General features: G+C 45.0%; 1 protein-coding gene across 2 annotated transcripts in view; it reads left to right on the forward strand.

The window, feature by feature from the left end:
* The window catches only part of RTN1 (reticulon 1), a 120,350-nt gene extending 97,424 nt beyond the window's left edge, over positions 1-22,926 (forward strand). Inside the window, exons 1-7 of one of the 2 annotated variants that reach the window (XM_059850539.1) lie at positions 4,576-4,776; positions 17,913-18,120; positions 19,707-19,845; positions 20,698-20,767; positions 21,156-21,202; positions 21,285-21,343; positions 22,097-22,926. In XM_059850539.1, the coding sequence (XP_059706522.1) occupies positions 4,716-4,776; positions 17,913-18,120; positions 19,707-19,845; positions 20,698-20,767; positions 21,156-21,202; positions 21,285-21,343; positions 22,097-22,139 (627 nt within the window). In that variant the 5' untranslated portion in view covers positions 4,576-4,715 and the 3' untranslated portion in view covers positions 22,140-22,926. Of the gene's footprint in view, positions 1-4,575; positions 4,777-17,912; positions 18,121-19,706; positions 19,846-20,697; positions 20,768-21,155; positions 21,203-21,284; positions 21,344-22,096 lie in introns of those variants that run through there. The other variant, XM_059850538.1, reaches the window with a different exon arrangement.
* Positions 22,927-27,371: the final 4,445 nt, after the last annotated feature.

Raw genomic sequence — 27,371 nt, forward strand, 5'->3', positions numbered from 1 at the left:
ATATAGATATATGGATCTATAATCTCAGCCTTTGAGCAAAGATGGGTATCAAGAGCAGTTTTGCTGAGCAGAAAGTGAAACAGACAGCAGAGCAGAAGCTTAGCACGCCTCAAAATCACACTTCTTGTCCTTGTGAACAATCCAAATATTTTGACTGATGATTTAAAAAAAACCCTATAAATCCAGATATTTCAAGACTTTAAAAAAAATTGCAAGGAGGCTGGAACATTATGTGACATGCCTGGACAGGGGACTTCTTTTGTTGTGATTGTTCAGCTTCAGACTTTAATTCTGCCAGTTTAAGACCATATTGTCTTTTTTTACCAGCTTATTGATTCCTTTTGTGGTCTGAAGACCTGAGAAAAAAGGTAATTCATCACTGCATTACATCTTCTAGGAGAAAGTAGCAAAGACCTGGGGCAAAAGACAGCAAGGACGGAGCTGTCTGTGTGCTTCCTGTACTGTGAGAAGTGATGGACCTGAAACAGCCATCACCATCTCCCAGCTCGTGGCCTTGCCATTTCAGCTGCCTCTGAGCAGCTCTGCAGACCAGAAAATGTGCAAGAATGAGCACAAGACAGTGAAAAGGATGAGAACAGAGCCAGGATTTGGCCCATCCTTCTGCTATTGACAGCCTCCTCACGAAAATGTAATTGCTGGCTGCCCTTGCTTGGAGTGCTCAGGCAAAAATTCCCCGTTGCTCTTTAGAGCTTCGAGACATATTAATGCAACTTTTAAAATAGCATCCTCTCTATTTTTGTTGCTAATGCTAAGAACAAATTAGCTTAGAAAAATAACCCAAATGATCTCCCTTAATGCTATTGTTCTCCTAAAGTGCTAAGTGTCAGGATCTTTCAGCACCACGTGTCAGATCTGGCGCTGCCCTCGATGTGTCCCACGGAGCCTTGACGTGGAGTGATGCAGGAGAAAGCAGTCAGTCCAAAGTGCCTTCAAAGTCACTGCACTCCAAACAGTGGTTTCAGCTCTGTCTGTGGATTTTTAATCATTAAATCATCGTTGAAACCAACTGAAACCAGCTGACTTCCACCCCTGCCCTCCAGCAGGGTTGTTAAGGGATGGCCCCACATTTTAGTTCCCGTGGCAGAACAGTGTGTGCTTTTGAGCTCTTATGGACTGTTATGGTCCATTCAAGTATATTTACCTAAAAAGCCATAAATGTTGCTAACTCTGACCTCATCAGAGCTCATCAGTGGTGCACAGGTGGGCTGGGTCACTGTGGAAGGACCTTTGGAGGGAAACAAGGTAGGGCTGGAGTGCCAGTCCTGCTGCAGGATTTCCTGTGTCCTTGGAAGGAGCACAACCCTGGTGGCCACACCCCATGGCAGGGTGTCCCTGTCCTCTGCAGAGCTACAGTCTGCACCTCATTTGGCCATCCAGATGTGGGGGCCCCATGCCTGGAATTGTTAAAGGCCAAAATGGATGGGGCTTTGAGAAACCTTGTCTAGAGGATGGCATCCCTGCCCATGGGCAAAGGTTTGGAACTGGTTTTGGAGCCCAAACCATTCTATGATTCTGTGATCCCTGTTGGAGTTGGAGGGATGGAAAGAAATGAGGCAGACAGCAAGATCCTACACACGTGTTCACTTGGCCAGTGGTTTCCTGCAATGATCCCATGGGTACCTTTGTTTTACTGAGTGCTTACCCCACACATCCTGATCTCCAGCAGAGCTATGGAACAGGCAACTGCTGATGAGCCCTCTTGGCTTCTGGCTGTGCCATCAACACTGAGCTCCATGTGACCTCACTAACACATCTTAAGACCTGTAACAATTTCAGTAAATCCATAGCAGAAGGAGGCTCCCAATGGACAGTGCTCTGAAGGGAAGCAAATTCCACTTTTCACCCTGCTGCTCTTCATGATCACAGGAAAGCTCTCCTCCAACACTCAACTTTCCTGCAGCTGATGCCAAGATCTCTGTGCATGTCTCACCCTTTTCAGATCCAGGCAGTGCAATGTTTATTTGTGCCTTCCAGCCTGCTCCTGCTTTAGTTCTGTGGCAAACAAGCAGTTCTTAACCTCAGGATTGATGGCCAAGTGCTCAGTCCTAATTCTTTCTCACTACTTACTTGAATAATTCAAAATTCCATTGTGGAAATGCATTTTTTTATCAATGGCCATTTTAGTGCTGGATCCACCCAGTGCTGATTGGGATTTTGAGCACTTTCTGTAGTCACACATAGAGTTGCTTCTGTCCCCCACCTGCCTCAGGTCCTGGGACAAGTGAGTGCACACTGGAAGCTCTCCTTAGCCCGTGTGCATTTTCTAAGTGTCTTCATCTCACTGTTCCAGTTCAGTTCTGTCTCTAACACAAATGCAGTGTTCTTGTTACTGCTGGTAAAGCGATGGGTTCTGGTGCCTGAGGATTAAAATAGTTCTGGAAGTAGTGTGGGAGAGTCCAATCACATGGGCCAGGTCTGAAGAGACACTTTTCCAAAGGGGAGTAAGAATTTAAACAGGAAGCCTGATGGTGTGATTCCTTTTGCTAGCCTGGAAGAGGGAATGGAGACACCTGAGAAAAATTTCTACAAACAATGAAGACAAGGAGAAATCATTAGTGGGGTGTTAAATGTACGTGGACCACTCTTCTGTCCAAAGGGAATTTGTCCTTCATGCTTGACTCAGAAATTTGGGTTACAGTGGGATCAAACAGAGATCTTTTGCCTTCTCTCTGCTGTGTTGCTGGTGGCACACACCCAGTAGCCATGAGTTTGACCTATGCACCATGTTTGGGGTGTCTATGGCTATTCCAGGGACAAGGGTGCAGAAGTTTGATGTGAATTATGTCTCTGTTTTATACACACTGCTTGTAAATACTTCATATTATGGCTTGGTGCTGGGAACCCCATTGTAGAGCTGCAAAGGGTTTGCAGGAAAAATGTACCAATAGGGAAATTTTCTGCTCTTGCAAAGAGTCTAAACCAATGGGTCCATGCTTAGAAATCATCCCTTGCCAACCTCTTTCTTCCTTTTTTTTTTTTTTTAACAAAGCCAGGAAGAACACAAAATCCAGGTTTGTGACATTATAGATGGTTTAACCTTACTATATGCAATGACAGCTGAAGCCAGTTCTGCCCCAATTAGTTAAGGATTTCCCTGTTAGGGGGCTGAAGATGCTGGGTTCAGGCCTAAGCAAGTGTTTTTAGGATCTCAAGGATTGTTTATAAACATGAACAACAGCTGTTGGCCTCTGTAATCCCAGCAGAGTTTCCTGGGTAAAGAGTAAGATAATACTATGGTGAATTACCTTAAATTTTGGCTTTCTTCTATAAGATGAGTTACCTGGGGGAAGGATAAGTGACCTACTGCTGCCAGTTGGAGGAGATATCTGTTAACTCAGGTGTCAAAGACCTGTCATTTTTGGAGCCAAAAGACAAGAAGGGTTCAAACTCTCTTCTCCATGCTGATGAGTATGTGACCCACTGTGTCTGTGTTGGTGTTTGTTTCCACATAAAAAAAGCAAAATTCAGTAAAACACTGCTAAAGTGAAATTATTTTATGAACTGTCATGATCTGATCCAGCCTCAGAGCTGAGAGGTGCCCAGCTGGGGTCATTCTGCCCAAAATGACTGGACATAGTCTGGTATACTGGTCACTCTTCAATGAAATGGGGTGACTTCTTTTGGAGTTTAACATTCCTAGGCACCCCAAAATCTGAAAATGCAAACAGGTTGAGTGGTAAAATATTTTCTTTCCCAGTGTTTGCCAAGTACGACCATTGCATGGTTATGATGTCTCTGCAAGTCTATTCATAAAAGTTTATTGCTGGGGAAACTGAGGCAGAGGCTGTGTCCTGCTAGGGAAGGAGTGGTGGGGCCTGCCACTGTTAAACTGAATATTAAAATTCAGCTATTACTCTTTCACAAATTGTCCTGTATTCCTGCACTCTTACACCTCAAATCCAGATTTTTACAGCGTTTTGGGCAATGGGAGGAGGCAGCACACCCAAACCTGGTGCACCTGGGAGTCCTCAGCATCCTGATGTGGCAGGGCTTGGCATGGAGGGGCCACACGGGTCAGCCCATGCCTGCAGGGTTTTCCAAAAAAATATAGCAAAATAGGGGTTGCTCTGCAGGGCTTGGATCCTGACCTTGTTTATTTTCCTGCCTGCTCCCCGACCCCACCCAGCTGGGCAGAGAGGAGGGAGGCATGAAAACCTGGGAGGGTTGTGTGAAATCCGGCCTTCACCAAAAAAAAAAAAAAAAAAAAAAAAAAAAAAAAAAAAAAAAAAAAAAAAAAAAAAAAATTAAGAAAATACCAGATTCCATCACTGTCAAGAAATTTCTGGAACAGTCACAACCGTACTGACACATAGGAAACACTGCTCACCCCCCCCTCCTATTTACCCACACCCAATTTGTTTTTATTTCTTCGCCATCAGGTTGCCTTAACCATTTCCATGGCTTAGCAGGGCTAAGCCGCCCGAGCGCAAGCTTTTGATTTGAAAAGGGACCGCATCCCCTTTTCAAAGGAGCCTGCTCCCTAGGGCAACCACATCACACTGCTGATTTGCTGCAGTGGAGACCGCAGCGCGTACAATATGCCCTCCCCCTCCGCCTGTGCTGCTTACAGCATCAGTCCGGAGCCGAGCGGGGAGACGGCAGCGGTACCCAGGAACCCACCCATGCTCGGGAATGCCTGACTGCTAAGGCAGTGCCTCCCACCCAAAGGACCGGCAAGCCCTCAGCTCTCCGAGATGCAAGCCAGTGCCGATTCCACCAAGATGGACTGTCTTTGGAGCAACTGGAAATGTCAGGGTATTCTATCTGTTCTGGTGTTGCATGCTAGGACTGCATGGCAGAGGAGGCAAAGGCAGGATCCATCCATTTTTGCATTGTTCACCTGTGGGCCTTTGCATGCTGTTTCCTCTCCCTCCCCCTCCGCGAAGCTTTTCTTTGGGGGGGTAATTTAAGAAAGAAAGAGAGACTAAAAGCCCCTGTTTCTGTTCTTGGAATGCATTTCTCCCATCCGCAGGTGTCTCACCCTGAAAGCATCCAGGATACAGGTCCTCCCTCCTTCCCACCTTGCAGCTCGTTCCCAGAGCATCCGCCCTTGCCCTTAGCGGCGTCATTCCCCATCCCCGGCTCCCTCCGTCGGGATGTCGCTGGCATGATTTCCCACCTTTCGGGCTTTAGGGAAGCCGGGTGGCGGTGCCTTGGTGCCCGCTGGGGCTGGGAGGTGGTGGCGTTGGGCTCCTGGGTGCCTCCTGCCCACGGACACACCCAGAGCCGGGCTCAGCCTTGTGTCACACAAAGAAAACGCAGCTCCGGCAAGGAGGGCGACAGAGCCGGGGATGGCCCCCCGCTTCCTACTTTGCTCTAGGATTGGGGTTTTTTTTTGCAAAAATGCATTAATCCTTTCATTATGCTCCCGAGCACTCGTTTCGGGGGGTGGAAACATTGCGGGGATGTTGTCTCGCTGCCACGGAGGAGAAGGGAACAATGGCATCTCCCTTTTGGGTTGATTTTCAGCGTGTTTTGAGCGGGTCGGTGTCTGCGCTGGGTGGGGCTGGCCACCTTCCCGGGTGCCTTGGACAGCTTTTCAGCCATTTTTAGTCGGCTTCACACTTCCCAGCCAGCATCCAGCCTTTGTTTTGATAAAAGACAGTCTCTGTGACGCTGCTCGGTGGGCAGATTAGAGGCAGAAATGCTTGCGGCTGATCCCGCCGGGCAGGTGGGGGCTGCTTCGGGCAGGCTTTGTTTGGAGGTATTTTTGTCATTTTCAGGTGCATGTTTACGCTGAATAGTCAGCTCATGGTGCTGATGCTCACAGCAGGGTCTCCGGGAGAGAGATTACTCCATGGCATCATCTCATTAAAGGGTCCAGCATGCTCGCAGGCAGAGTTTCATAAACGCAGCTCGATGCAACAGAAGCTGAAAAACCTTCCTAAAGTGTTTTTTTGGGGAGAGGTGGGGATGGAGAGACTTTTCAGACGCCTGTCTCTAGGGAGCTTGATATTTTTGCCATCTCAATTCAGCATCTAATTGTATTTAGGAGCTGAGGGTTTTTTAAGGAAGACGAGTAGCTGGAAAGTAAACAGATGCACCTGTTAAATGCCAGGCTCCAGCAGCTCCGGCTTTCCACACCGAAATGAAGGGCGAGGGTTTTCCATGTGTTTGTGGGATTCGTTAAGCTCAAATGAGAGAGAGTCACAACCAAACTTCAGGGTCTTTTCATCTGAGCTTTGCAGATGAACTTCCTCGTAGGGTGGGGTTTGGATACAGGTTTTTCTTCAAAAATGCTCAGTATTTTGCTGATTCTTATTAAAACATTGACTTGCTGAGTCAGATTGCTGAACCACCTGTTTTTAGAACCAAACTGAATATTTTCCTTCATATGAGGAAAAAAAATCATAAATTAAAAAAGAGAAATAATGAAGGGCATACTGCTCTTGTTTAATTAATAACAAATAATAATAGTGGGGTTTCTCTCCTTCAGTGCTTTCCTTTTTGAAAGTGGGGTAGATTTGATGAAAATTGAATGACACAATATGTCCCATGATGATTTGAAAAAAAATCCCAGGTCTGAAAAAATCAACGCAGTTAAAATAAATCACTTGCCTCACTTCCACGGCATTTGCATTTTTTTTTTCCTTTTCCTTGGGTGGTGCTTTAAGATTTCCTGCAGAAAACATGAAATAGCCATAGAATATTATTTCTGTCATCAAAATTCTTTGATCAGTCCCAGATAAAATAGAGGAAATTTAAAATTCAGGAGAATGAAGGCTAAAGACGATTCATTGATTGCTTTAATATCTATTATTCATGTTGTCTCTGTCTCAACCTGGAAGATCAGTTTTGTGCAAATCTGGAGTTGTATAATTTTGCCAGCTTGATTGTCAATGGAATTATGGTTCCTCCCTGAAAAGTCTGGAATGTGTCTGTGAGTGTAACAGATGCAGAGAGAAACCTCAGTCAATACAGAGCATATTTTTATGTAAATTATGGAGATTCAACAATGAGGTTAACAAGAGTTTTGATTACTCAACAACCAAGCCTGCAACTAGCCTTATCATTGGATTGATCCTATAGTAGTTGTAATTGATGTAAAATTGGGTGGGGATCATGAGAAGCTGCAAAGATTCTTGGTGAGGCTTTGACTTTGCCCCACTCAGTCAAGAATTTCTCTTGCAGTGAATCAACTGCTGCTGCTGCACATATTTGGTTTTTACCTGTCCATCCTGCAGGTACAGCAGGATTAGAGCAAAGGTAGATCATCAGCAGCCCTTGGGTGAGCAGGACAGTAATTTACCCTGCTGGGCACTTGCTTCATTCAGAATACTAACATGGGTGGCTCTGGGGAACTGCAGCGACTTCCACGCCCCAGTCATCTCTGCACTGGAAGGTGATGCATTTGAAGCAGGCTGGGATGGAGCCATGCATAATGCATGAGTGTGAGGAGAAATGTCCCTGTCTGGGCGTGCTGGTGGCTGTGGGCCTTGGAGGAACAGCCTATGGCCTGTGCCAGCTGTGTGTGTGACACAAGTGTGACAGAGTGTGCAGCTTCCCCCCGGGAGCTGCTGGGCGAGGGCAGCCTCCAGCTGCAGGTGAAGGAAAGGTCCCCGTGCCTTCCCCAGGGGCTCAGCTCAGCAGGACACAGGTGGCTTTGGGGAATTGCAGGTTCACACCCTGCTGGAGAGGTTCTCTGGATTAGGAAGGACATAAAAGCATAGAACATCCTGAGTTGGGAGGGACTCATAAGGTTCGTCAAAGCCCAGTTCTGCCCAGGACACCCCAACGATCCCACCCTGTGCCTGAGAGCATTGTCCAAACACCCCTTGAACTCTGTCAGGTTTGGTGCTGTGACCACTGCTCTGGGGAGCCTTTTCCAGTGCCAAAACACCCTCTGGGTGAGGAACCTCTTCCCGATATCCAACCTAAACCTCCTGTGGCACAGCTCCAGCCATTCCCTCAGGTCCTGTCACTGGGCACCACAGAGAAGAGATCAGGAGATCAGTGCCCAAGTTTTCACCCAGTTGTTTGGTGTCAGTGCACTGGTCCTCATGAATATTCCCTTTTCCACTCTTCTATATGCCAGCTCTTGGCTGGTCATAAGTGTCTGGCTTGCTCCTGCAGCTTCAACCTTCTGCAAGGCTTATTAAAAAAGAGAAATAAAAAGATCCAGAGACATGGGCCCATGAAGTGTTCATAAAAATGATCCTAAATATTACCCACATTATAATTGTAACTTAATGTGGGAAAGGACTGCAGGTTTCATCAAATCCATCTAGTTGACATAACTCTGCTGGGACTGCAATTATTGATTATTATTCCTTGGCAGCTGTTTTCAGAGAGGCAGCTTCCTTACTTGATTGATATATCCATTGGTTTCCAAAGGGTGATGGGAAGCTGCAGCAACTGCTCATGGCGATGTTCCTCACTTTAAGACTGATAAAGAATTTCAATGACAATAATACAGTTGCATGCAGTTAATCTGTAATCTTATTGACAGTTGTGAAGTCTGCCTAATTACAGCTTTATAATGAGAATAAAACTTCAGCCAGTTGGTACCTTCAGTGCTTTACTGAAAATATTGTGGGCTGATCTCTCAGCTGGGATCCATTTGATAATGATCTGCTCCAGAATTTGGTTCTTATGTTGGATCTTGGTAGGGCTAAAACTCTGGTACCAACTCAACACCTGCTGTAACCAATTTAGCTCACAGTTTCATAAAACTACACCAACTTGTGGGGAATTTATTTCCTAATTTCACAGATGGTTTCCTGTGAAGTTTGAAGGAAATTTGTCAAGATTGTTTATGACTTTCAGATTTGCTGCCCTTTTTTTTTTTTTTTTTTGGTCTCTGATGCAGAAATTGTATCAATTCTTCTTCCAGCATGTTCCTGTTGATGGCAAAAGGAATCAGTGAGAAAATGTGCTCTGCACACCTGCTGAGCCAGGACAGAATCACAGAATGGTTTGGGAGGGAAGGGGCCTTAAAGACCACTCAGTTCCAACCTCCCTTCCATGGCCAGGGACACCTTCCACCAGACCAGGTTGCTCAGAGCCATGTCTTTTAAGACCTGATGGACAATATTCTTTCATTGCCAGAACAAGGTGAAAATTCCCCCAAAGTAAGAGTATATTGAGGTATTCTCTGAGGAGTAATTTAAACTCCATTAAGGGGATAATGGGGGGGCAACAGCTGAAGGCAGTATTGGAGGGCTGCTTTTGTTTTAATTTTTTTTAGGTCCCTGGGAAGTGAGTTCTGATAAGGCTTGTATGATATCAGCAGGACTACTTGCTCCACATCATATTTAATTACAAGTAACGTAGGTCTGAACCACTCATTTTGAAAATCTGCAGATTTTTTTGAATGTTTGGATAGAGTCTAAGAGAGAGCCCAGGTCTATTCCTTTAGTCCAGGAGCATCTTGGGAGAATCTTCACATTTCCATAGCATTATGTGGACTCAGAGCCTGCATCAGGGACTCTGCTTGGTCTCCTTGGTTTCTGCTCAATTAAGGTGAGAGCCATCACATCCTCCACAGAAACTGCCCAAGGCAGGCAGTGATACAGCTTGATGAGCAGGAGTTGGGTGTTTCTCCTGCTGCTGTGCTCAGTCCCAGCCTTAAAGCATCTCTCACACGAAAATGAAAATAACAACAGCATAATCGTTAATAGCAGCAGCAATCACATAATAATTAATAATTAATGATAATAAATGCTACAGTAGACTGGTGTGTGATGTGGTTGCAGGGTTGATTTCTTATTGACAATCCTCTTTTACTGCCAGTCCTCTCCTGCCTACCCAAGCCTACTCTGGTGCCTCACAGGAGGCAATCCATCAATACTTTTTGCTCATATCTTGATCTTGCAGATGTTGTAGGAAATAACATGGAGGGCATCCTGTATCAAGGTTTTCCTTTTCCCTGATCCTATTCTTGTTCCAGGTCTCCTCTCATCAGACTCTGGGGACTAAGAAGCTCTGAACTTTCAAGTAGAACCTTGAAACAGTAAAGTTATAAAGCTGAACTGAGGACAGGAAATTAATGGTCGGAGTGTGTACAAGAGGTAGAGGCATGGAGAGATTCCTCAAGGCTGGAGATGAAGAATCAGGAGCTATGCCTCATGAAACAGCACAGATACCCTCTCTTGGCTCTGCTGCTCATCACAGCAATCTCCTGAAGGCAGCAGACTGCTCATTAAACCATGAATCCATCTGTATTACATTAGAATCAAATCTGTTATGGGGAGGGCAGCAATGTCCACATTGGATCCTGCACATTGGATCTCTCTCCTGGAGAGGAGAGGGAAAGGCTGGTCCTGCAGCCTGTGGTTTAAACCTGCAAACTGGGCTTGCTTTGAGTGCAAGCAACATTTATTTCTACTCAAAACCTACAGCATCGTGTTATTGGTTGTCAAATACTTTTGTGACAGCACTGTAAACAAGGTTGCTCTTCTTAAATTGTGTTTCTTGGTTTTTTTTCACTCCCAGAAGGTCTGACAAATGCCTTATGAAGTCATTTATATTTATGAAGTTGTTATATTACACTGTGCACACAAGTAAATGCTGTGTACAGAGAGGTTTTTCTCACTTTTCTTAAAAACTATTATTAGATAGGGAGTGAAGCTGTACAACCCATTGATTTCACCTCCTAAGCAGACCTGGTGGTACTTCCACGGTAGAAAGAGCAGCTTGATCACTTAAAAAGGTGTTAGTAATGTACTACAGAGCATATAACCTTTTATATAATCATCAAGGCCCATGGGCTTTCCTTTGGATACCAGGGGTTAGCTCCCACTTTTTGACATAACTTCCATGGAAATGCTGCTTTTTGCATGATCATTTCCACCCAGTTGTTGCAGTAGAGGAAAAACTTGCAAAGTCAGGAGAAAGAGATTTTCAGAGGAGAAGCTGTGGAATATTTGAATTGTCTAGTCTCTGCTTGGTTGATAATTTATTTTAATTCTAAAATGCTTTCTTTGAGACATGGAATGGAAAGATTCCCATTTTTCCTACAGAAGTGTTTTTGGAAAACATAACCATGCAGGAGGACATTTTAGCTACAGGTTGGTTTGGATCCTCTATTCTCCCTCTGGGATCTCTACTCAGGAGGCTGGGTCTGCAGCTGCCTGAGGCTTCTGGGGACCACAAAAACCCCCAAAGCCCAGACCTCATGTTTCCACATCCTAACAAGAATGGATTCAGGAACATTTTTAATCACTCTACCTTGGCATTGCCCTTTCCCTAGCCCCCACATCTGTCTTCTGGCTTTTTTGATACCAAGCACTGAGGAGCAGAAACATTTTCTGCTGCAAGCCATGGGAAGAGCTGTGAGAGCTTTTGGGCACTGGGGAGCCATTCCTGGCAGGCACAAGCACTGCCTGCTGCTGCTGTTTCTTATCTTCGTGAGGTTCATTTCAGCTTGCCCCACAACCATGGCTTTTTACCAGCTGTTCATATTACCAGGTGGTTTCTTGTACCATAGACTTCACCTTTGCCAGCCTGTGGCCCCGAGTGCAGGATCCCATTCGTTTAGCCAGAGGAGGTTCTGCCAGAAATGTGGCTTTAAAGGAGTGTTTTGGCACCCTTGAAAAATCTTGCAACTAGAAGACCACTTGAGTAACATTTTGCAAGGTCTGCTGTGAGTCAAAAAGCACAAGCAGGCGATACTTGCAGATAAACAGCTCATCAGACACACTTCCCCCAAAAAATTCTTCAAAGCCAGTGGCAGCAACCTGCAGTGCTGCTGTCTTAAAGATGGCTGGTAAGTCCTCCTTAATAAATGCAAATAGTTTTGAGTCTGAGGCAGTTCTGGCAAAACCCAGAGTCCTTTTATACCTCCACAAATGACTCAGACTTCTGGTGAGTTGCACTGTTAAGAGTGCAAAGTGAGTGATGTTGCTTCCCTCCTTCCAGGAGGCTAAAGGGAGATCATGGAAAGCTACAGCAGAACAGCTTCTGCATGCTAATGGGCATGGGCAGGATTTTACAGTAGTGATTTTCAAAACAGAAGGAGCCTGACCCTCAAGTGAAGCCAAGGTTGATTTCAATGCCCAAACCCCTTTTGCAAATCCTCACCACAAACTGGGTGGTTCGAAGTCTTGGCTCTCGGAAGTGGATCTTGCTTAGCCAAACAGACTGAGCCCCTGTCCAATTGCATGCACATCACACATCGACAGCCTCACGTGGCACCAGCCTCCTGCCTCATGAATATTCAGTGTGCATTGCTCAGAATTGTGCCATTGTGGTGGGGTCTGGGCAGCACACACACACAGCCCTTCCCAGTGAAATGTCCGGCACTTGCAGGACCCTGCACCACACCAGGACCTTTTATCCTTCTGACTGACCAAAGCACTCAGTTCTTACGTGGTTAATTTGTGCTGTGAGGTATCCTCTGTCCTTTAGCTGGTCTGGGGAATGCTGTAGCCACCTTAGAGCCGGGCTGGAAGCTGTCTCAGCCTGGCTGAGCGTGGGGCTGGCGCGTGCTGGCGAGTGGCCCTGCAGAGGAGGGTGTGTGTGAGAGCTGCAGCTCCAGCTCCACTCCTGGCCTGTCATCCTCATTCCCACTGCATCCCCATGTGCTGGGGAGGATGCTCTGAGCCTGGCTGGTTGTTTCTTCAGTGTGCCAAGGAAGGGGTACAGGCAGGAACAGGCAGATGCCCTTCAGCTGAGGCTCAGGCATTGGTTATACTTAGAGACCTGTTGGAAGACACTAAACCCAGGGGGTCAGAGAGTGTTTGGGAGGAGTTGTTTGGTATCTTAATCAGTTTTACATGAATATAGGGGGAGATAAAACTCAGACCAGAGATATAAATGTGGTGGACTGTGGGGATTTGTGAAGGAGTTTCAAATGAGTTAGGGATAGGACACTGAATGGCTTTTGATGATGCAATTTATTTTTGTTATCTTCTACATAGGCAGGAAGGGTGAGCTCAGCTCACATCTTCACTGCATGGTTCAGAAAGTCACAAGACTTCTAGTTACAAGACCTTTTAAGGATTTATTTACCAATAAAACACTGCCAACAAGGATATTTATGGTTTTGACCCAATCCTTAAATATTTCATCTCATGGACTCATGCTACAGTGTAAGCTTTCTTAGCCAATCACGTTGTGACACACAAACCTACAGTACTGTACTTTAAAACTCTAAATTTTCCTCTACTTAACTTAATGTGTTTCTGCTTTAAACTACAAATCCACATTCTCACTTCTAACACCTAAGTTTGGAAGCCTCTTCCAAGGTCTCAGATCAAATTCTGTGTTTAATTCTAAGCTTTGGCTTACAGGTCCAAAGTTCTGAGAATTCCCTGCATTTCAGATTCCAACATTGGACAACCTCATCTTTAATTTTAATTCCTGTTTAGAATAAAAAATAAAGGTTGTAAGGAAGGTGGATGCAAGCCCGGGTTCGCCTGATGGTCAATGAGAAAATTTCTCATTTGTTTGCCCCTTGGTCTCTATTTAGAGCCCAGACACTGATGTGACAGGTACTTTGGCTCTGGTGTAAATGGTTACAGGAGAAAATGGCACTCTGAGGAAGCCAGACAAAGGATCCCAGCTGGGGCATGCTGCACCCAGAGCACCTCTCCCTGCTTTCATTGTTTAGGCAAGGAAATGTAGGAGAAAAATGTGTTTAACTACTGTCTCTGCAAGGAAGCATTTCTTTACCAAGAGACTGGTCAAACTCTGGAGTTGGCTTCTAAAGAGATGGTCTGTGCCCCAAACCTGTCAGTGTTTCAGAGGCATTTGGAAAATGCTCTCAAAAACATGCTTTAGCTTTTGGCCAGCCCTGAATTGGTCAGGCTTTAGAGTAGGGGATGGTTGTCGGTGCCTCCCAACTGAAATATTCTATTCTATTCTATTCTATTCTATTCTATTCTATTCTATTCTATTCTATTCTATTCTATTCTATTCTATTCTATTCCATTCCATTCCATTCCATTCCATTCCATTCCATTCCATTCCATTCCAATAATTTAAAAAGCCTTTGAAGTGACTGAAGCTGCAACTGAAAGAGACAACGTGGCTCTGACAGGTGTAGCTCAGGTGTTTTTATCAGCACCTAAAATCCAGGGGAACTGATACAGCTCAAATCCCTGAGGACTGTCCAGCCAAAGTCTTCCCAAGTCTCCACTGATTTCTAGTTCTGGATTCTCCTTCTTCCCCTTCCCTGCCCAAGGAGCTTTGAGGTTTACCTCCCTCCTGTATCACCTTCTGCAAAGAGGTTTGGCTCAGCCTCTTCTCCATAAGGGAGAGGAGGAGGAATGGCTACAGGAACATCAAATCCCACCCGAACAGCTGGACAGGGCAGCAGGGCTGCAGCTCCCTGTCCCTTCGAGGGAGATGAGGAGAAGGCAGATGTTCTTCCTGCCCTTGAGAATCCTGATAGACCTGGCAAGCTGTGGGTGAGGGGAATGTGCTCCCAGGATGGACCTGGGCACTGGGAGAGCCATGTAAAAATCACTGAACTCATATCTCCCATTTCTGTGCTGAGATTTTCCAGCTAGCAGTTGGCACTTCTTTTCCCCATGCACAAGGGAATATTTGCCTCAGGTCTAAAAGACACAGGATCCCTCTTTCCCAGGTCTCCTCTGGCTGCAGAAAGAGGCCAGATGCTTTTTCATCTCCTCCCTCTCACATGCTCACATTCCCAGAACTGTGTCACTTGGCCTCCATCCATCCCACTCTGATCCTTTCCTTACCTGATACAGCTGAGTAAATATCCCAGTCATTCCATGGCAGGAACAGATGACTTTCAGGATGTACACATACCTGGTCAAGCCTGTCTTGAGTAACTCAGCATCTTCCCTTTTGAGGAGAATGAGAAAATGCAGTTTGGCATCTTTCTGCATGAGAATGCAGCCCACTGCCAGCCTGCAGGAGGATGAGTTTGAAGATCATTGGAAGGAAAAGGCTTAGTTGGTCATTTTGGATCTTATAATTAACTGGGATTGACTCAGGGAACTCTGTTGGAGTTCAGTTTGTACTTTTTGGCTCAGTTCTCATTTGTTTGCCTGTCTACTGCCTGTGTCCCAGGGAATGTTTTCCCCTGCCACGTGTCCTTTTTCTGCCATCAGCAGATGATGAACCATGTACACCAGCTCACCTGTGCAATTTAATGTTGAGGGTTTGTGTGATAGACAACTTAAGTATCTCAAAGGCAAATTTGCATAAATTTTTGGTACTCTGACAGAGTAATTTTTGAGCACAAAAAATATCAGGTTGTGAATAATCCCAGAATTTTAGAAAGGCTTGGGTTGGAAGGAAGCTTAAAAATCATCTCACCCCACACCTCCTGCCATGGGCAGGGACACCTTCCACTTGTTCCATGCCCCATCCAGCCTGGTCTTGAGCACTTTCAGGGATGGGGCAGCCACAGCTCCTTTGGACACCCTGTGCCAGGGCCTCAGCACCCTCACAGAAAATATAACACCTCCTGTCCAAATGCTCACTGGTGACAGCACCCAGTTGTTGTGCTGCAGGATTTTGAAGTACCTTTACTGAAAAAGAATATGAAAAATGGCCCAACCAGCACTCTTGTGTTCTGGATGCCATTTTGTGAGGATGCTTTGCAAGGCTGGAGTTGCATGCTCCATCACCTCATCACTGTGGGCAATCTGTGGAGCTCCAGCTGTGGAACTCCTGCAATACAGCTGTGTCTGCTGCTAAACCTCCTCATCCAGGTGCTCTGACAATGCTGGAACTGCATTTTGGAGCATTCCATACTTCCTGCCCCAGGGTTTCTTCAGGAAGCAGGCATGGGCACATATCTGTAAAAGACTGGTCTCTGTTTTGTGGAGTCAGCACCCAGGATCCCAAAACAGGCACCAAGGTCCCTTGTCCTGTGAATTCCATGCAGCCCATAGGATCCAGCCATGTGTGCTCATGATCCCAGGCCCAGTGCTGAGCACTTAAAAATAGTAAAAGGTTCATTTATAGTGTATATTGATGGAGAATATAATTGGATGTGAATGGTGCATGAAGAGAGGAGAGCTCTGTAATACAACAGCAATTTTTGCATTCAAACCCATCACTGTAAAGCAAGGCTAATATGTGTAATAGTAATGAGTAATATAACTCATTGACTCCAGGCAAACACGCCGTGCTGACTCACAGTTTTTGGAGATTTGATGATAAGGACTTAGAGGCTGGATTAATTTTGTTTCTTTTAGTATCGGTGAGTTCTTTTTTTTTTTTTTCCCCGACAGATTGCAGTTTTCCTGAATTTACTCTTTGTTCGGAATGATTTGACAAGTGGCATCTCTCAAATCTGTTTGGCTGGTGCTGTGTTCAAGCTGTTCTTGAGGACTTGTGCAGTGTGTGAAATTAAAGCTGTTTTGTTTAGGTTGGCATGAGCACGTTCTCTGGCTGGATGAGGAGTCCTCGCAGAAACAGGTTGTGGGTGTAAACAGATTAAATTCACCTTTGTGAACTGGATATTCTACAATCCTTTCAGAAAATTTTTCTATTTTAGTGGCTGTCTTGGATACTAAAATTTTTTGCTGGAGAGGTTAAAATAAAATATACCAAGTGGGTGGAAAACACTGTAAAAGTTAACTGCTTTACAAATGTAAGAATGCACTAGTTGAAAATGGTCTTATGCACTTGTTTTGTTCTAGCCAGCACCTTCCACGGACAGGGGAAGTTATATAACAAGCCGAAAGCTTTTTTTTTTTTTTTTTTTTCTTTTTTATTTCTGATTCTGGAGTTGGATTGAGCAGCAAGAGACATAATTCTATATTTGAAGGCCTTATCTGAAAAATTATTTCCTACTCATGGAAATATTAAGCAGTGGTAAAACCAGGAGTCTTTTCCTTCCTCAAAACTTATGAAATAACAAAATTCAATTGTCAAAACTTTGAATGGGAAAGTGGTTTCTTGTGGCTAGCCCCGAACTTTCTCATTCATTTATCTACAACCAAAATAGGAAAACGCTTTGATCAAGCATTTGGCATTTGAACTTGTTAAAAACAAAAACAAATTTTAAAAATGGAATTTTCAGGCTAAGTAAATGCAAGGTAGGTTGAAATCTTCCATTCAGCCCTAGCAACAACACAAACCCCAGCTTGCACTTGCCTTGCTGCTGCAGGAGACCCACCCACCGTGCTGCGGTTGGAGATACTCATCCATCTTATCTAACCCAGGCACAGGCACAAGCCAAACAAGGATTTCAAGTAGGTCATCAGTTGTAATTTCCTCAGCCCGTGGCTCTGGTCCCTTTGCTGCTCCTGCTGAGGAGCTCCTGTTGGTGCTGCTGTGAGCAGAGACATCGCTGATCCCTGAGGGTCACACAGGGCCCGTAGCAGCCACCGCCGCTGCCTTTGCAGCTCCTGCCTGTTGTATTTGCTGGGAATGCCCCAACAAAAGCAGGAATGATGCATCTGACTCCATGTTCTCAGAAGGCTAATTCATTACTTCATTATACTGTATTACATCAAAGAGTACTCTACTATACTAAAGAATACAGAAAGGATGCTTACAGAATGCTAAAAAGATAATAATGAAAACTGGTGACTCTTTCCAGAGTCCCCACACAGCTTGGCTCCTATTGGCCAAAGAGTCAAAACAACTCACAGCAGAATCCACTGAAACCATCACCTGTGGGTAAACAATCTCCAAACACATTCCACACAGGAGAAGCAAATGAGATAAGAATTGTTTTCCTTTTCTCTGAGGCTTCTCAGCTTCCCAGGAGAAAAATCCTGGGTGAAGGGATTTTTTCAGAGAGAGTGAACCAGAATCCAATAAAACAATCACCTGTGGGTAAGCAATCTCCAAACACATTCCACACGAGCAAAACACAGGAGAAGCAAATGAGATAAGAATTGCTTTCCTTTTCCCCGAAGCTTCTCAGCTTCCCAGGAGAAAAATCCTGGGCGAAGGGATTTTTTTCAGAGAACGTGAGTGCCACACCTGCCTTTAACAATTTATTCTTCTCCCTGCAGCCATCGACCTGTTGTACTGGCGTGACATCAAGCAGACGGGGATCGTGTTTGGCAGCCTCCTGCTGCTGCTCTTCTCCCTGACCCAGTTCAGTGTTGTCAGTGTCGTGGCCTACCTGGCCCTGGCCGGCCTCTCGGCCACCATCAGCTTCAGAATCTACAAATCCGTCCTACAGGCCGTGCAGAAGACGGACGAGGGCCACCCCTTCAAGTGAGTGGCTTTGTGGTTGTTGGGGAGGATGAAAGTTTGGCAAGAAGGTCTCACAGATGTGTGTGCTTAGCAGAAAGATTTTTGAATGTAGAATTTGAAGAAGGGATAGAAATGAAAGCAGGTTTTGCTATAGAAGAAAAGAATTGCTGAGCCAGTTTGACTGGATGACCAAGGAGGCAAAGGGTGTGTTAGATAGAAGGGGTTTTTATGGTTTAGAGCAAAGGATAAACCCACCCCAAACAAGAAGATGTTTTTACCAGGCAGAAAGAGAGCACAGGCAAACAAGCCTGCCAATGTTGCAAGAAGAAAAAAGGTCTCAGAATTTTTCACTGCAAGAAAACTGAAAAACAACTTCTAGCTTAAACTGTAATGTACTGACTTTTAGTGATTGGAGAATGGTAACATGAATATGGTAATTATAGTAGTTATGATAGGCTATAGATAAAAGTTAAGGTATAGATTTTTTCTACTGCATTGAGATGCTCAGCAAAGAAAAGTATAGAATGCATTTGTAACCTAAACTCAGGGTCTCCAGGCCTGCCTGCAGCTGGAGCTGACAGCTGTAGGCACAGCTCTGTCACCCTCAGCCCTGGACTGCTGTAACTCTTGGATGGAATAAACTGCATTTTGAAGAGCTGCCTGGAGTCCCACATCTCTCATCTAGGCTCTTACAGTGGTGATGCCCAAGCGCTGCTTTTGTGCCAGAAGAAATTCTCTTCTTGCTCATAAAGCAGGAAATAAAGATATTTTCAGAGTGTCTCAAAAATTGTAAGGTTCTGTCTGCTTAGATCCTGGAGAGGGAAAGAAAAACAGCACACCACAAAAATTGTCATTCTCTAGGACATGGGACTTTTTTCTCAAAAAGATACTGGAAATTTCAAGCAAACAGAGAAAAGGAGTTTCTTTAGAGCTGGTGAAAATACAGCATACCTGCAAGAGGAAAGAGCATTGTTTCTGAGCACAATCTATTGGGCATAGAAGGGAACTGTCGATATCTTTTCTCCAGCAACCCAATATCTAAGTGATGGTGGCAGTGCCAATGCACTCCCCACTCTCCACAGGGTCTGGGGGGATTACTCCACAAGAACAGTGATCCTTTCTCCTCTGCTGTGCCAACCAGTTGGTAAACCAGGTCATGGAACTGGTGTGGTTACAGAAAAACACACACTAAAAAAGAATCTTGTTGGGGTGCTGCTCCTGCTTCACTTGGGCCAGTTCTGAGCAGTGACTCAGAATGGGGGTGCATAACTCAGAGAACAGCACAGAAATTTGTGGGCAAAACTGCCAGATCAGATTTGTGTCCCCATTTGGGTGAGAAAAAGAGAGAAATCCCATCAAGATCAGGCTATGTGTGGGAAGAGAGTGAGGCTGGAGGGGAACAGCCCCAGCTCAGCATCACCCAGAGAGATGGGTCATGCAGGGTGAGGAGGGTGTGCTCGTGGCCCTAGGCCTGCAGGGAGGGGAGCTCATTGCTCCAGCACAAAGAAATGAGGTCTGGGAAGGAGGGAATGATGGCATGGATGGGTTTGAGTGTGAACAGCAGGGGAAACTTCCCAGGTTTGTAACGGGACCTGTGTTTCTGGCAGAGCCTACTTGGAGATGGAGATGAATCTTTCACAGGACCAGATCCAGAAATACACAGATTGTCTCCAGCTATACGTCAACAGCACAGTCAAAGAGCTGAGGAGACTCTTTCTCGTTCAGGACCTTGTGGATTCTTTAAAAGTAGGATTGCTTTAAATATTTTTAACCCCTCTCTAGAGGATAAATCTACATTTCAAAGAGCTGCTTCCCATGTTGACAGGGTTGTCATGAAACCTAGTTTTGTGCAGCTCCAAACATGAAAGTTGCTCTGCTTTTTGATTTTAAAACTGTTTCCAGCACTTTAGAGGTTTGGCATTTGAATGTATTGATAGGTAACACAGGATGTAAAAATTTGCAGAACCAGCTTAGCTCCACCTCAGTTCTAGAAACATCCCAGTATTGTGCTGTTTATTACTTTGCTATAAAATAATGGTCCCCTCTGTTAATCTGGATTTCCTCTGGTGGCATTTCCTGCTATGGAAGAAGATCTTTCACTCCCTGCTGAAATAAATATTGATTTTTAGCCTTATACTCAAGCAGGTGTCCTTTAGAGCAAAGGGAAGGTCATTAAGAGAGCAGACATAGGTTGGGCTCCTAAATTAGAAAAGAATTTCAGAAAAATGTACCCGTCTTTCAGCCTCAAGTGTTATCAGTCCCTGGGATCACCACTTCAGGGCTCTGTTTAACCTGTTTGGGGTGACCCCTGCCATCATAAAAATTGGATGTAGAAATCTGCCTATGCCATTCTCAATGCAGAGTTCTACATGAATGCAATTTAAGCCCTAAATAGACATGGAAGCTGAGCTAAGAGGGTGAGAAGCAGAACAGAGAATGGGGTTTATACACCTAGAAAAACTACCTAGTTCTTCATGTGCCTTAACAACTCTCTTCCACATTAAAAAAGGCTAATGTGCTGTTATATTAGCTAGTTAAGCAAACTACTTTCTTCTTATGCTGGCACTGGAGGTGATGTAATGATCCACCTTTATTTAGTTTGCAGTACTAATGTGGCTGCTGACTTACGTGGGAGCCCTCTTCAATGGCCTGACTCTTCTGATAATGGGTAAAAATCAACATTTCTTTTAAAAATCTACTTTTAACTTGAACTCCCTCTAGATTTCTACTTAGACAAAACAGCCTATCCCTGGCCTGCCTTCCCCTCAGTTGAACCACCAACATTTATTTCCCTTCCCAGTAAATATTCATTGTTCTGTTATGCTGTCCCTCCTGCTAGAGCTACTTTGCAGTTTATGGTTTTGTGCAGCTCCCAGTCCCACAGCAATGGGGAATTCCATATTTGGGAGGCTCGAGCAAAGTGCATTTTTAATACAGAGCTCCCTGGTGGATCAGCTGACCAAGTGGCACGATAATGTGTTTGCCACCAAAGTAGGTCTCTCCTCTGGGGGAATGTGATCTGCAGGAACATAACACTGTGCTCCTTTTCTCCTCAGCTGTGGTGTCTATGTTTACTCTCCCCGTTGTATATGACAAGTACCAGGTAGGTCTGTCTGCAGGGTGCATTTGGGGTGCCTCTGCCTGGTTGTTGTCTCCTTGACTTGGTCTCCTCTTGCTCTTTGCAGGCACAGATTGATCAATACTTGGGGCTGGTGCGGACCCACATAAACACGGTCGTGGCAAAGTGAGTTCAGCAGCCAGCTGTGGGAGGTTGTGGTGCTCTCGGGGGTGGCTGGGACCTGGGTGGTCCTGGGGACACTGTGTCCTATCAGTGGTGCCCTCCCAGAGAGGCTGAGATCCTTGGAGAAACCCTCCCAGCTGAGTGCAGACTAAGGCACTCCATCCTTCTGTCCCTTCCCTGCTGTTTGGGGGAACTGTGGGCAGAGCAGCCCAGTCACAGACTGGTGTCCACACTGGTACCACCTGGCCAGGACCAACAGGAAGGAATGAGTTAATTCTCTTCCCCACTGACCACTCCAAGTCTGGTTTTGTTTTTTGCATGAGCTGATAGCATTAATGACCAAAGTGGGAATTAGGACACCACCCTATCACAGAAAGCAAATACCTGGAAGTACTGTGATCTTTAGTGTTTATAATCCCCATAGAACAGGCAGAAAACCTGGGTGAAATTTTGTTCTCAAAATTCTATTTTTAGACTGTATTCCTGGCTCTCTATAGACAATAGACCATGGAGAAACAATGCTGGGGGGAGAATATCACTGAACATATCCCTAGATTACATGAACCACCAAAAACCAGGCCTGTAAGAAAACCTAGATGGGCATCACTTCTTTTTCTCATGGCATTTCAATTCACCTGTTGAGACAACACACTGAGCATGGACTAGAGATTATCCCTGGATGAGAGTCCAAGTGGGGAACCACTGGAAAAGAATAACTGCCTCACCATATAATCCTTTTTCTTCTTTATTTTTTAGGATTCAAGCTAAAATCCCAGGTGCTAAGAGAAAGGCAGAGTAAAGCAGACATCGAGAATTCATCGACTACAGTAGTGCATAATGGGGAAATCTGGAGTGAAAACAGCTCTGTTCTTACACTTTACTGCAAATTTATCATTCTTTTTTTTTTCTTGACACCATAATGTTAGAAACATAAAACTCAGAAGCAGTGCTTTTCCCCTGCTGCTTCTGCACTTAGAATATTTGCAATCACTTGTGTCAAGCACTAAAGTATAGTAAAGAGAAAAGTGTACTAGATGTGGTTTTTTGTGTTGCTTATAAAGTGCATGATGGTGAGAGCCTAAATAATATTGACCTCTTTATTTAAGTTTTTTTTTTTTTTTTAGTGTTTTTCCTTCTTCTATTGGCATTGCTTCTATAACTTTTAATGTTACATGTGGCTAGGGGCTTTCCTGCTTAGCGCACTTGATGCAATAGTTAAAATTGCTTCTACGTCACTGGGTTGCTGGTTGGATTCATCTTTATTAACTATATAGAATTGTAGACTGATGTTTTAGTGTTTTCCAGCACAAATAAAATAAACAGTAATCAGTACTTATGGTAATCAGTTTTGTATAACTCAAAAACAAAAAAAAAGGAAAAAAAGAAAACAAAACCCAGTACTTTTGTCGTAAAGGATTGACAGGCTGATTTACATGTATGGTAACTGGAAAGTTCCAGCATGTTCAATTTATTACAATTTGTATTACATTCTCTGTAGTTCCTAATGGACTTAATTATGGACTCTGAATATTTGCACTTATGTACTTGATACCGAATGCAGAAATAAATGTTACTAAATGTAAAAAGTTCTCTTTCTTGTCACCACTGGGATTACCTTGACATTTGAGCACTGGACACACACTGTGCAAAAAGGAGCATTTTCCCCCTTTCTCTCTCCTCTGAACATCAGCACACACTTTGCCCTTACATCATGGTGCAGTCCAACAAGTAGTACCTAACTAAGAGTAAGTAGCCCATCTAATATTTTTACATCTTGATGATCTTCCTTGGAATAAGAGGAAGATCTCTGCACACAGTTTGTTTATTTTTTGTTGGTGGTGTAGCAAATATCAGGTACATGAACCAGTGTCTCTTCCTCCATTTGCTCACTGTGCAAACCATGAGCAGCAGAGTATGGAGGTGTCAGCAAAGCACAAAGGGCTCTTCAGTTTCCTTATCACCAACTGCTCTCCTACCCAAACTGCTCTCTGAAATCTGCTTTAGACTGAACCAATATCAAAGCCAGAGCCTGGGAGCTGAAACAAGCATTTACTCTGGTTCCAAGATGAAGTTTTTAAAAATTGGAATTTGTTGTTTGAGAACATTCAGAGGAGAGAAACAGCTGTTGAACATTATCCAAAGTGCTTCAAAACAAACAATTGGTTAAGTGCTTGATTTGCCCATTAGTGGAACACACCTGTGGAATTTTTATTTTTTTTGGTATGAAAATGTGAACATCAAAATATCTTCAGCCAAATTGCTGGTTTTCTCTTTTTCAGTCACAAATGTTTTATGAAGATTTTATTTTTATACAAAGATTTTTAAATACTTATCCCAACTTTGTAAATTTGAAGTCTTTCCTTACACGCATTCATTAATTCACCTTTGTCTCAGGCACACCTGTCCAAAGCCTGTTTTGTATCTAAATGTAAAACCCAAATGCACATAAGGAGTTGGTAGAAATATTGGTATGGCTGTGGGCTAGTTAATTCTTGTGACAAGTCTCAAATACCTTATTTTCATTTAAGCTTTATATCTAAATGTTAAAATACTAGTTGAGTATTTTAAGTGTCACCTGCAGCTAGATGGGAACATTCCTCCTCAATGAGAAACTGATGTCTTAAAAGAACATATATTGCCCTTGATCAAGTGGAGAATGTTTTCTTTAGCAGGTGCAGTTTGCAGCCAGGAGTTAAAATTCAGCAGGGACCCCCATTTTAATCTGCTGTGGAGTTCCCTGTGTCTCTGAGGAAGGGAGTGCAGACCATACAAGGCATCCTTGAGGATAAAGATTCACCACCAGAGTTCTTATTACTTACAAGATGAGTGCGTGGGCCCAGCATGTTAATTTTGAAATGATCCCATTTAATGTCCCATCCCCCTGGTCCCATAAATGTGTTTTTCCCTCACACCCCCAGTGCAGTAATATCCAGGACTGGCCTTCTGCAATACTGAACCCTAAGCACCACTTAAAGTTACATCTCCTGCATATTTGGAAATAAAGCAAAATGAACCTTCTGGAAGAGTACAGCTATTCCCAAGAGCCTAAACCAATAGAGACCAAGATTCCCATTCTTGTCTCCTCCAGCATCACCCTCTCTCAAACCCCAATCCCAGCCCTCAATCATCCTGACTATACCCCTGCACACACACACCCCTCAAACCCACATCCTTTTCTCACATCCCAAACTTCCCAACATCCCCAGAGCTGCTCTGACTTTCCCTATATTTGGCAGTAAGAGCCTACAAGAGCAGCTGAGGTGGCTTAACCTGGTGGGTGGGACCAGCTGGGAATCCCACACTGGGATGTGGGAGAAGCAGAAGGTTTCTGGCAGGGTTTGACCAGCTGGGAATCCCACACTGGGATGTGGGAGAAGCAGAGGGTTTCAGGCAGGGTTTGAATTGCTGATGCTGTTCTTGGCCACCATCCCCTTACTGGGATCCCAGCAGCACTTTCTGTGATACCTTTGGACATGGAAGCTTGGAGAAAGCCAAGCTCTGCTAATTCCTGGTCCTGCTACACACCTTGCAATAACAGAGTCCCTGTGCATGCAGGGAGTGAAGGTTGGTGGCACCCTCAGTGTCCCTGGTAAGTCTCATAGAGCAGCACCTTGTGGAGGGGTTGGACATCCACATTTTTTGTTTTCAAACAAATATTGGGGAAAATAACCAACACTGAGCTGTACTTGTTAAAATATTTTGGTGTGATTGCAGTAGATGGCTGAAGGCAGCAGAATTACACATTCATGAGCGGTGCTCTGACATACACAGGCTGTGAAGCCCTTTGGCTTCTGATCTCCATTTGCAAAGTAAAAAGCAGCAGTGGGAAAGCTTGACCAGTAAAAGCAGCAGAACTGTGGGTATTTCTAGGCAGGTGAAAGCTGGGAAGTAGCTCACTTTGCCTGGGTAAAATGCAGGGGATGGTGTTAAACCATTCATTTATCTTCAAACTGTCCCTTGGGTGAGGAACCTGTACCTCAAACCACCAGGGATTCAGGGGTCAGCTTTTCCACCTGCTTCCAAGGCTGCTTTAATGAGCTAAGCCAGTGATGGGTGTTTTGAGGACCCACCTCACCAAGGGAGGGTGTTCAGGTGGTTGCAGGAAGGCGTGTGCCAAATTCCTGGCCTGGGCTCTGCCTCCCTCCTCATCTCTGCATGGTTTGTGGAGCTGATGCTCCCTTTCTGGAGAGGAAGATGAGAGCTCTCCAGGGTGAATGTCACAGGCTTTTTGAGAGGCAGGGACAAGAACAGACCAGACCTTTCCATGGCTGGGAGCTGGCTGGGTAATGTAAGTAAAACTTTTGATCTGCTCAACATGCTGCTGCTCTTCAAGGAAGATAACAAGTCCACCTGCTGAGCTGAGCTTTGAAAGCCAGCCCAAATGACTGGGCTAATTTGAACTGAAAGTAATGTAACTCTGACTTGGGGTATGAAATCAGGAGTGCCATGCTGGCAGGTGACAAAACTTTGTCACAACATCCACATGAGTCTTTTCTCATCCTCTGTGAATTTTAAAATATCTTCTCCATGGTTTCACTTGTACCTTGCAGAAACTTTATAACCCTCCTCCTAAACTGCTGCCTGCTAAGTAGAGGCTCAATGGTTACTTAAAAGTTCTGTCAGAGCTTTTTGTCACTTAAATGTCTGCTCCTGTTCCTTGAAATAACTACTGCATTGGTATTTCCTGTGAAATGCGAATATTCTCTAAGGTCACTGGTTTTGATTCCCTGGTTCTTGATGCTTCAGCAGCTTTCCACTCCTCTGTTTGCCTCTGCTACTGATCTCCTTTATGCTCCTTCTCCTCCTTAATATTTACCTGGTAAGAGTAGGATCATAAAGCACATGAGTGTCAGGAAAGCCCTGGAACTGGGAGGAGACAAGAATGTTATAATATCCTCTGAGTAGCTAATCCATTTGAGGAGAATCTGTCTGCTCCCCCATAGCTTTTGCTGTCTCCCTGCTTGCTTTCAGATGGCAGCTGGCTCCCATCCCTGTCCTGGTGGGCTACAAATCAGTCAGCTGTGAGCTCACCAGCCTTTCCCTCTCCACGTGGGCCAGGGAAATGTGGCAAGCCCAGTGTTTGCCCAGTGCAGCTTTGGGAAGACCAAATATGATGTATTTCTTCCTGACTCCTCTTAAGATATCCTTTTCTTAGAGGATTAAAAGCTGCTCCATCAGTGTGTGTGGGTTTCCTGGGATGCCAGGAATGGGAGGAGTGAGGCTGCTGGCACCAGGGAGCCTGGTTGGAGCGTGCAGCACTGCAGGAAATGTGGCATTTGGGTCAGGGTGAGGTGTGGCCACTGACAGGAGTCACAAGCTGCAGTGCCTGCAGCAGGAGGAGGAGTGGGCTCTGCTCATTCCTGCCAGGCTTCCTTGGTGCTCAGCACCTGTGCAGGAGAGGGTGGCAGAGCCCTGCTCTCTGACAGAACAGGGAAAGATGATGAGAGTGGGAACCCTTCTCCACAGGGAAAAGGGAGTGGATTGTAGCAGGTAAATGGGCTTGACCTGCTTCTGTCATTTGTCTGAACTGCTCATTTCCTTGTCTTTGCTGCCTGCTCACAGGGGAGGAGCCAGGTCACTGTGTGCTGGAGCTCTCCTCTGGTCAGCATCTGATCCAAGTGGCTGCCACTCCTGCAGATCCCCTAGAAAGAGCTCTAAATCCACAAGTGTGTCAGACTGATAATCTGGGGCCACCAGCAGGTGTGTGCAGGGCACAGATTGATAATCTGGGGACACCAGCAGGTGTGTGCAGGGCAGGTCAGGTACCTGTGCAGTCACTGTTCAGTTCAGCATTCTGGCAATCCCTCCACACCTGGGACATGCTCATCTCTGCATTGTCCCATTCTCCTCTTCCCTTTCACTGCTGCTGCCCCAGCCAAAGCACTGGGAGATGCTGCAGGCACCAGGGGCAGGATTAGAGGATGGAAAGAGCTGCAGAAGTCTGTCTGAGAATACAAAAAACCAAGGACACCTATGCTGACATGATTTCATTCCTTTTCCATCCTGTCTGCCCCTCCACCAGCAAGTCAGA

This window comes from Haemorhous mexicanus, chromosome 6 (genome assembly GCF_027477595.1).
Source record: "Haemorhous mexicanus isolate bHaeMex1 chromosome 6, bHaeMex1.pri, whole genome shotgun sequence".
NCBI classification, from domain to species: domain Eukaryota; kingdom Metazoa; phylum Chordata; class Aves; order Passeriformes; family Fringillidae; genus Haemorhous; species Haemorhous mexicanus.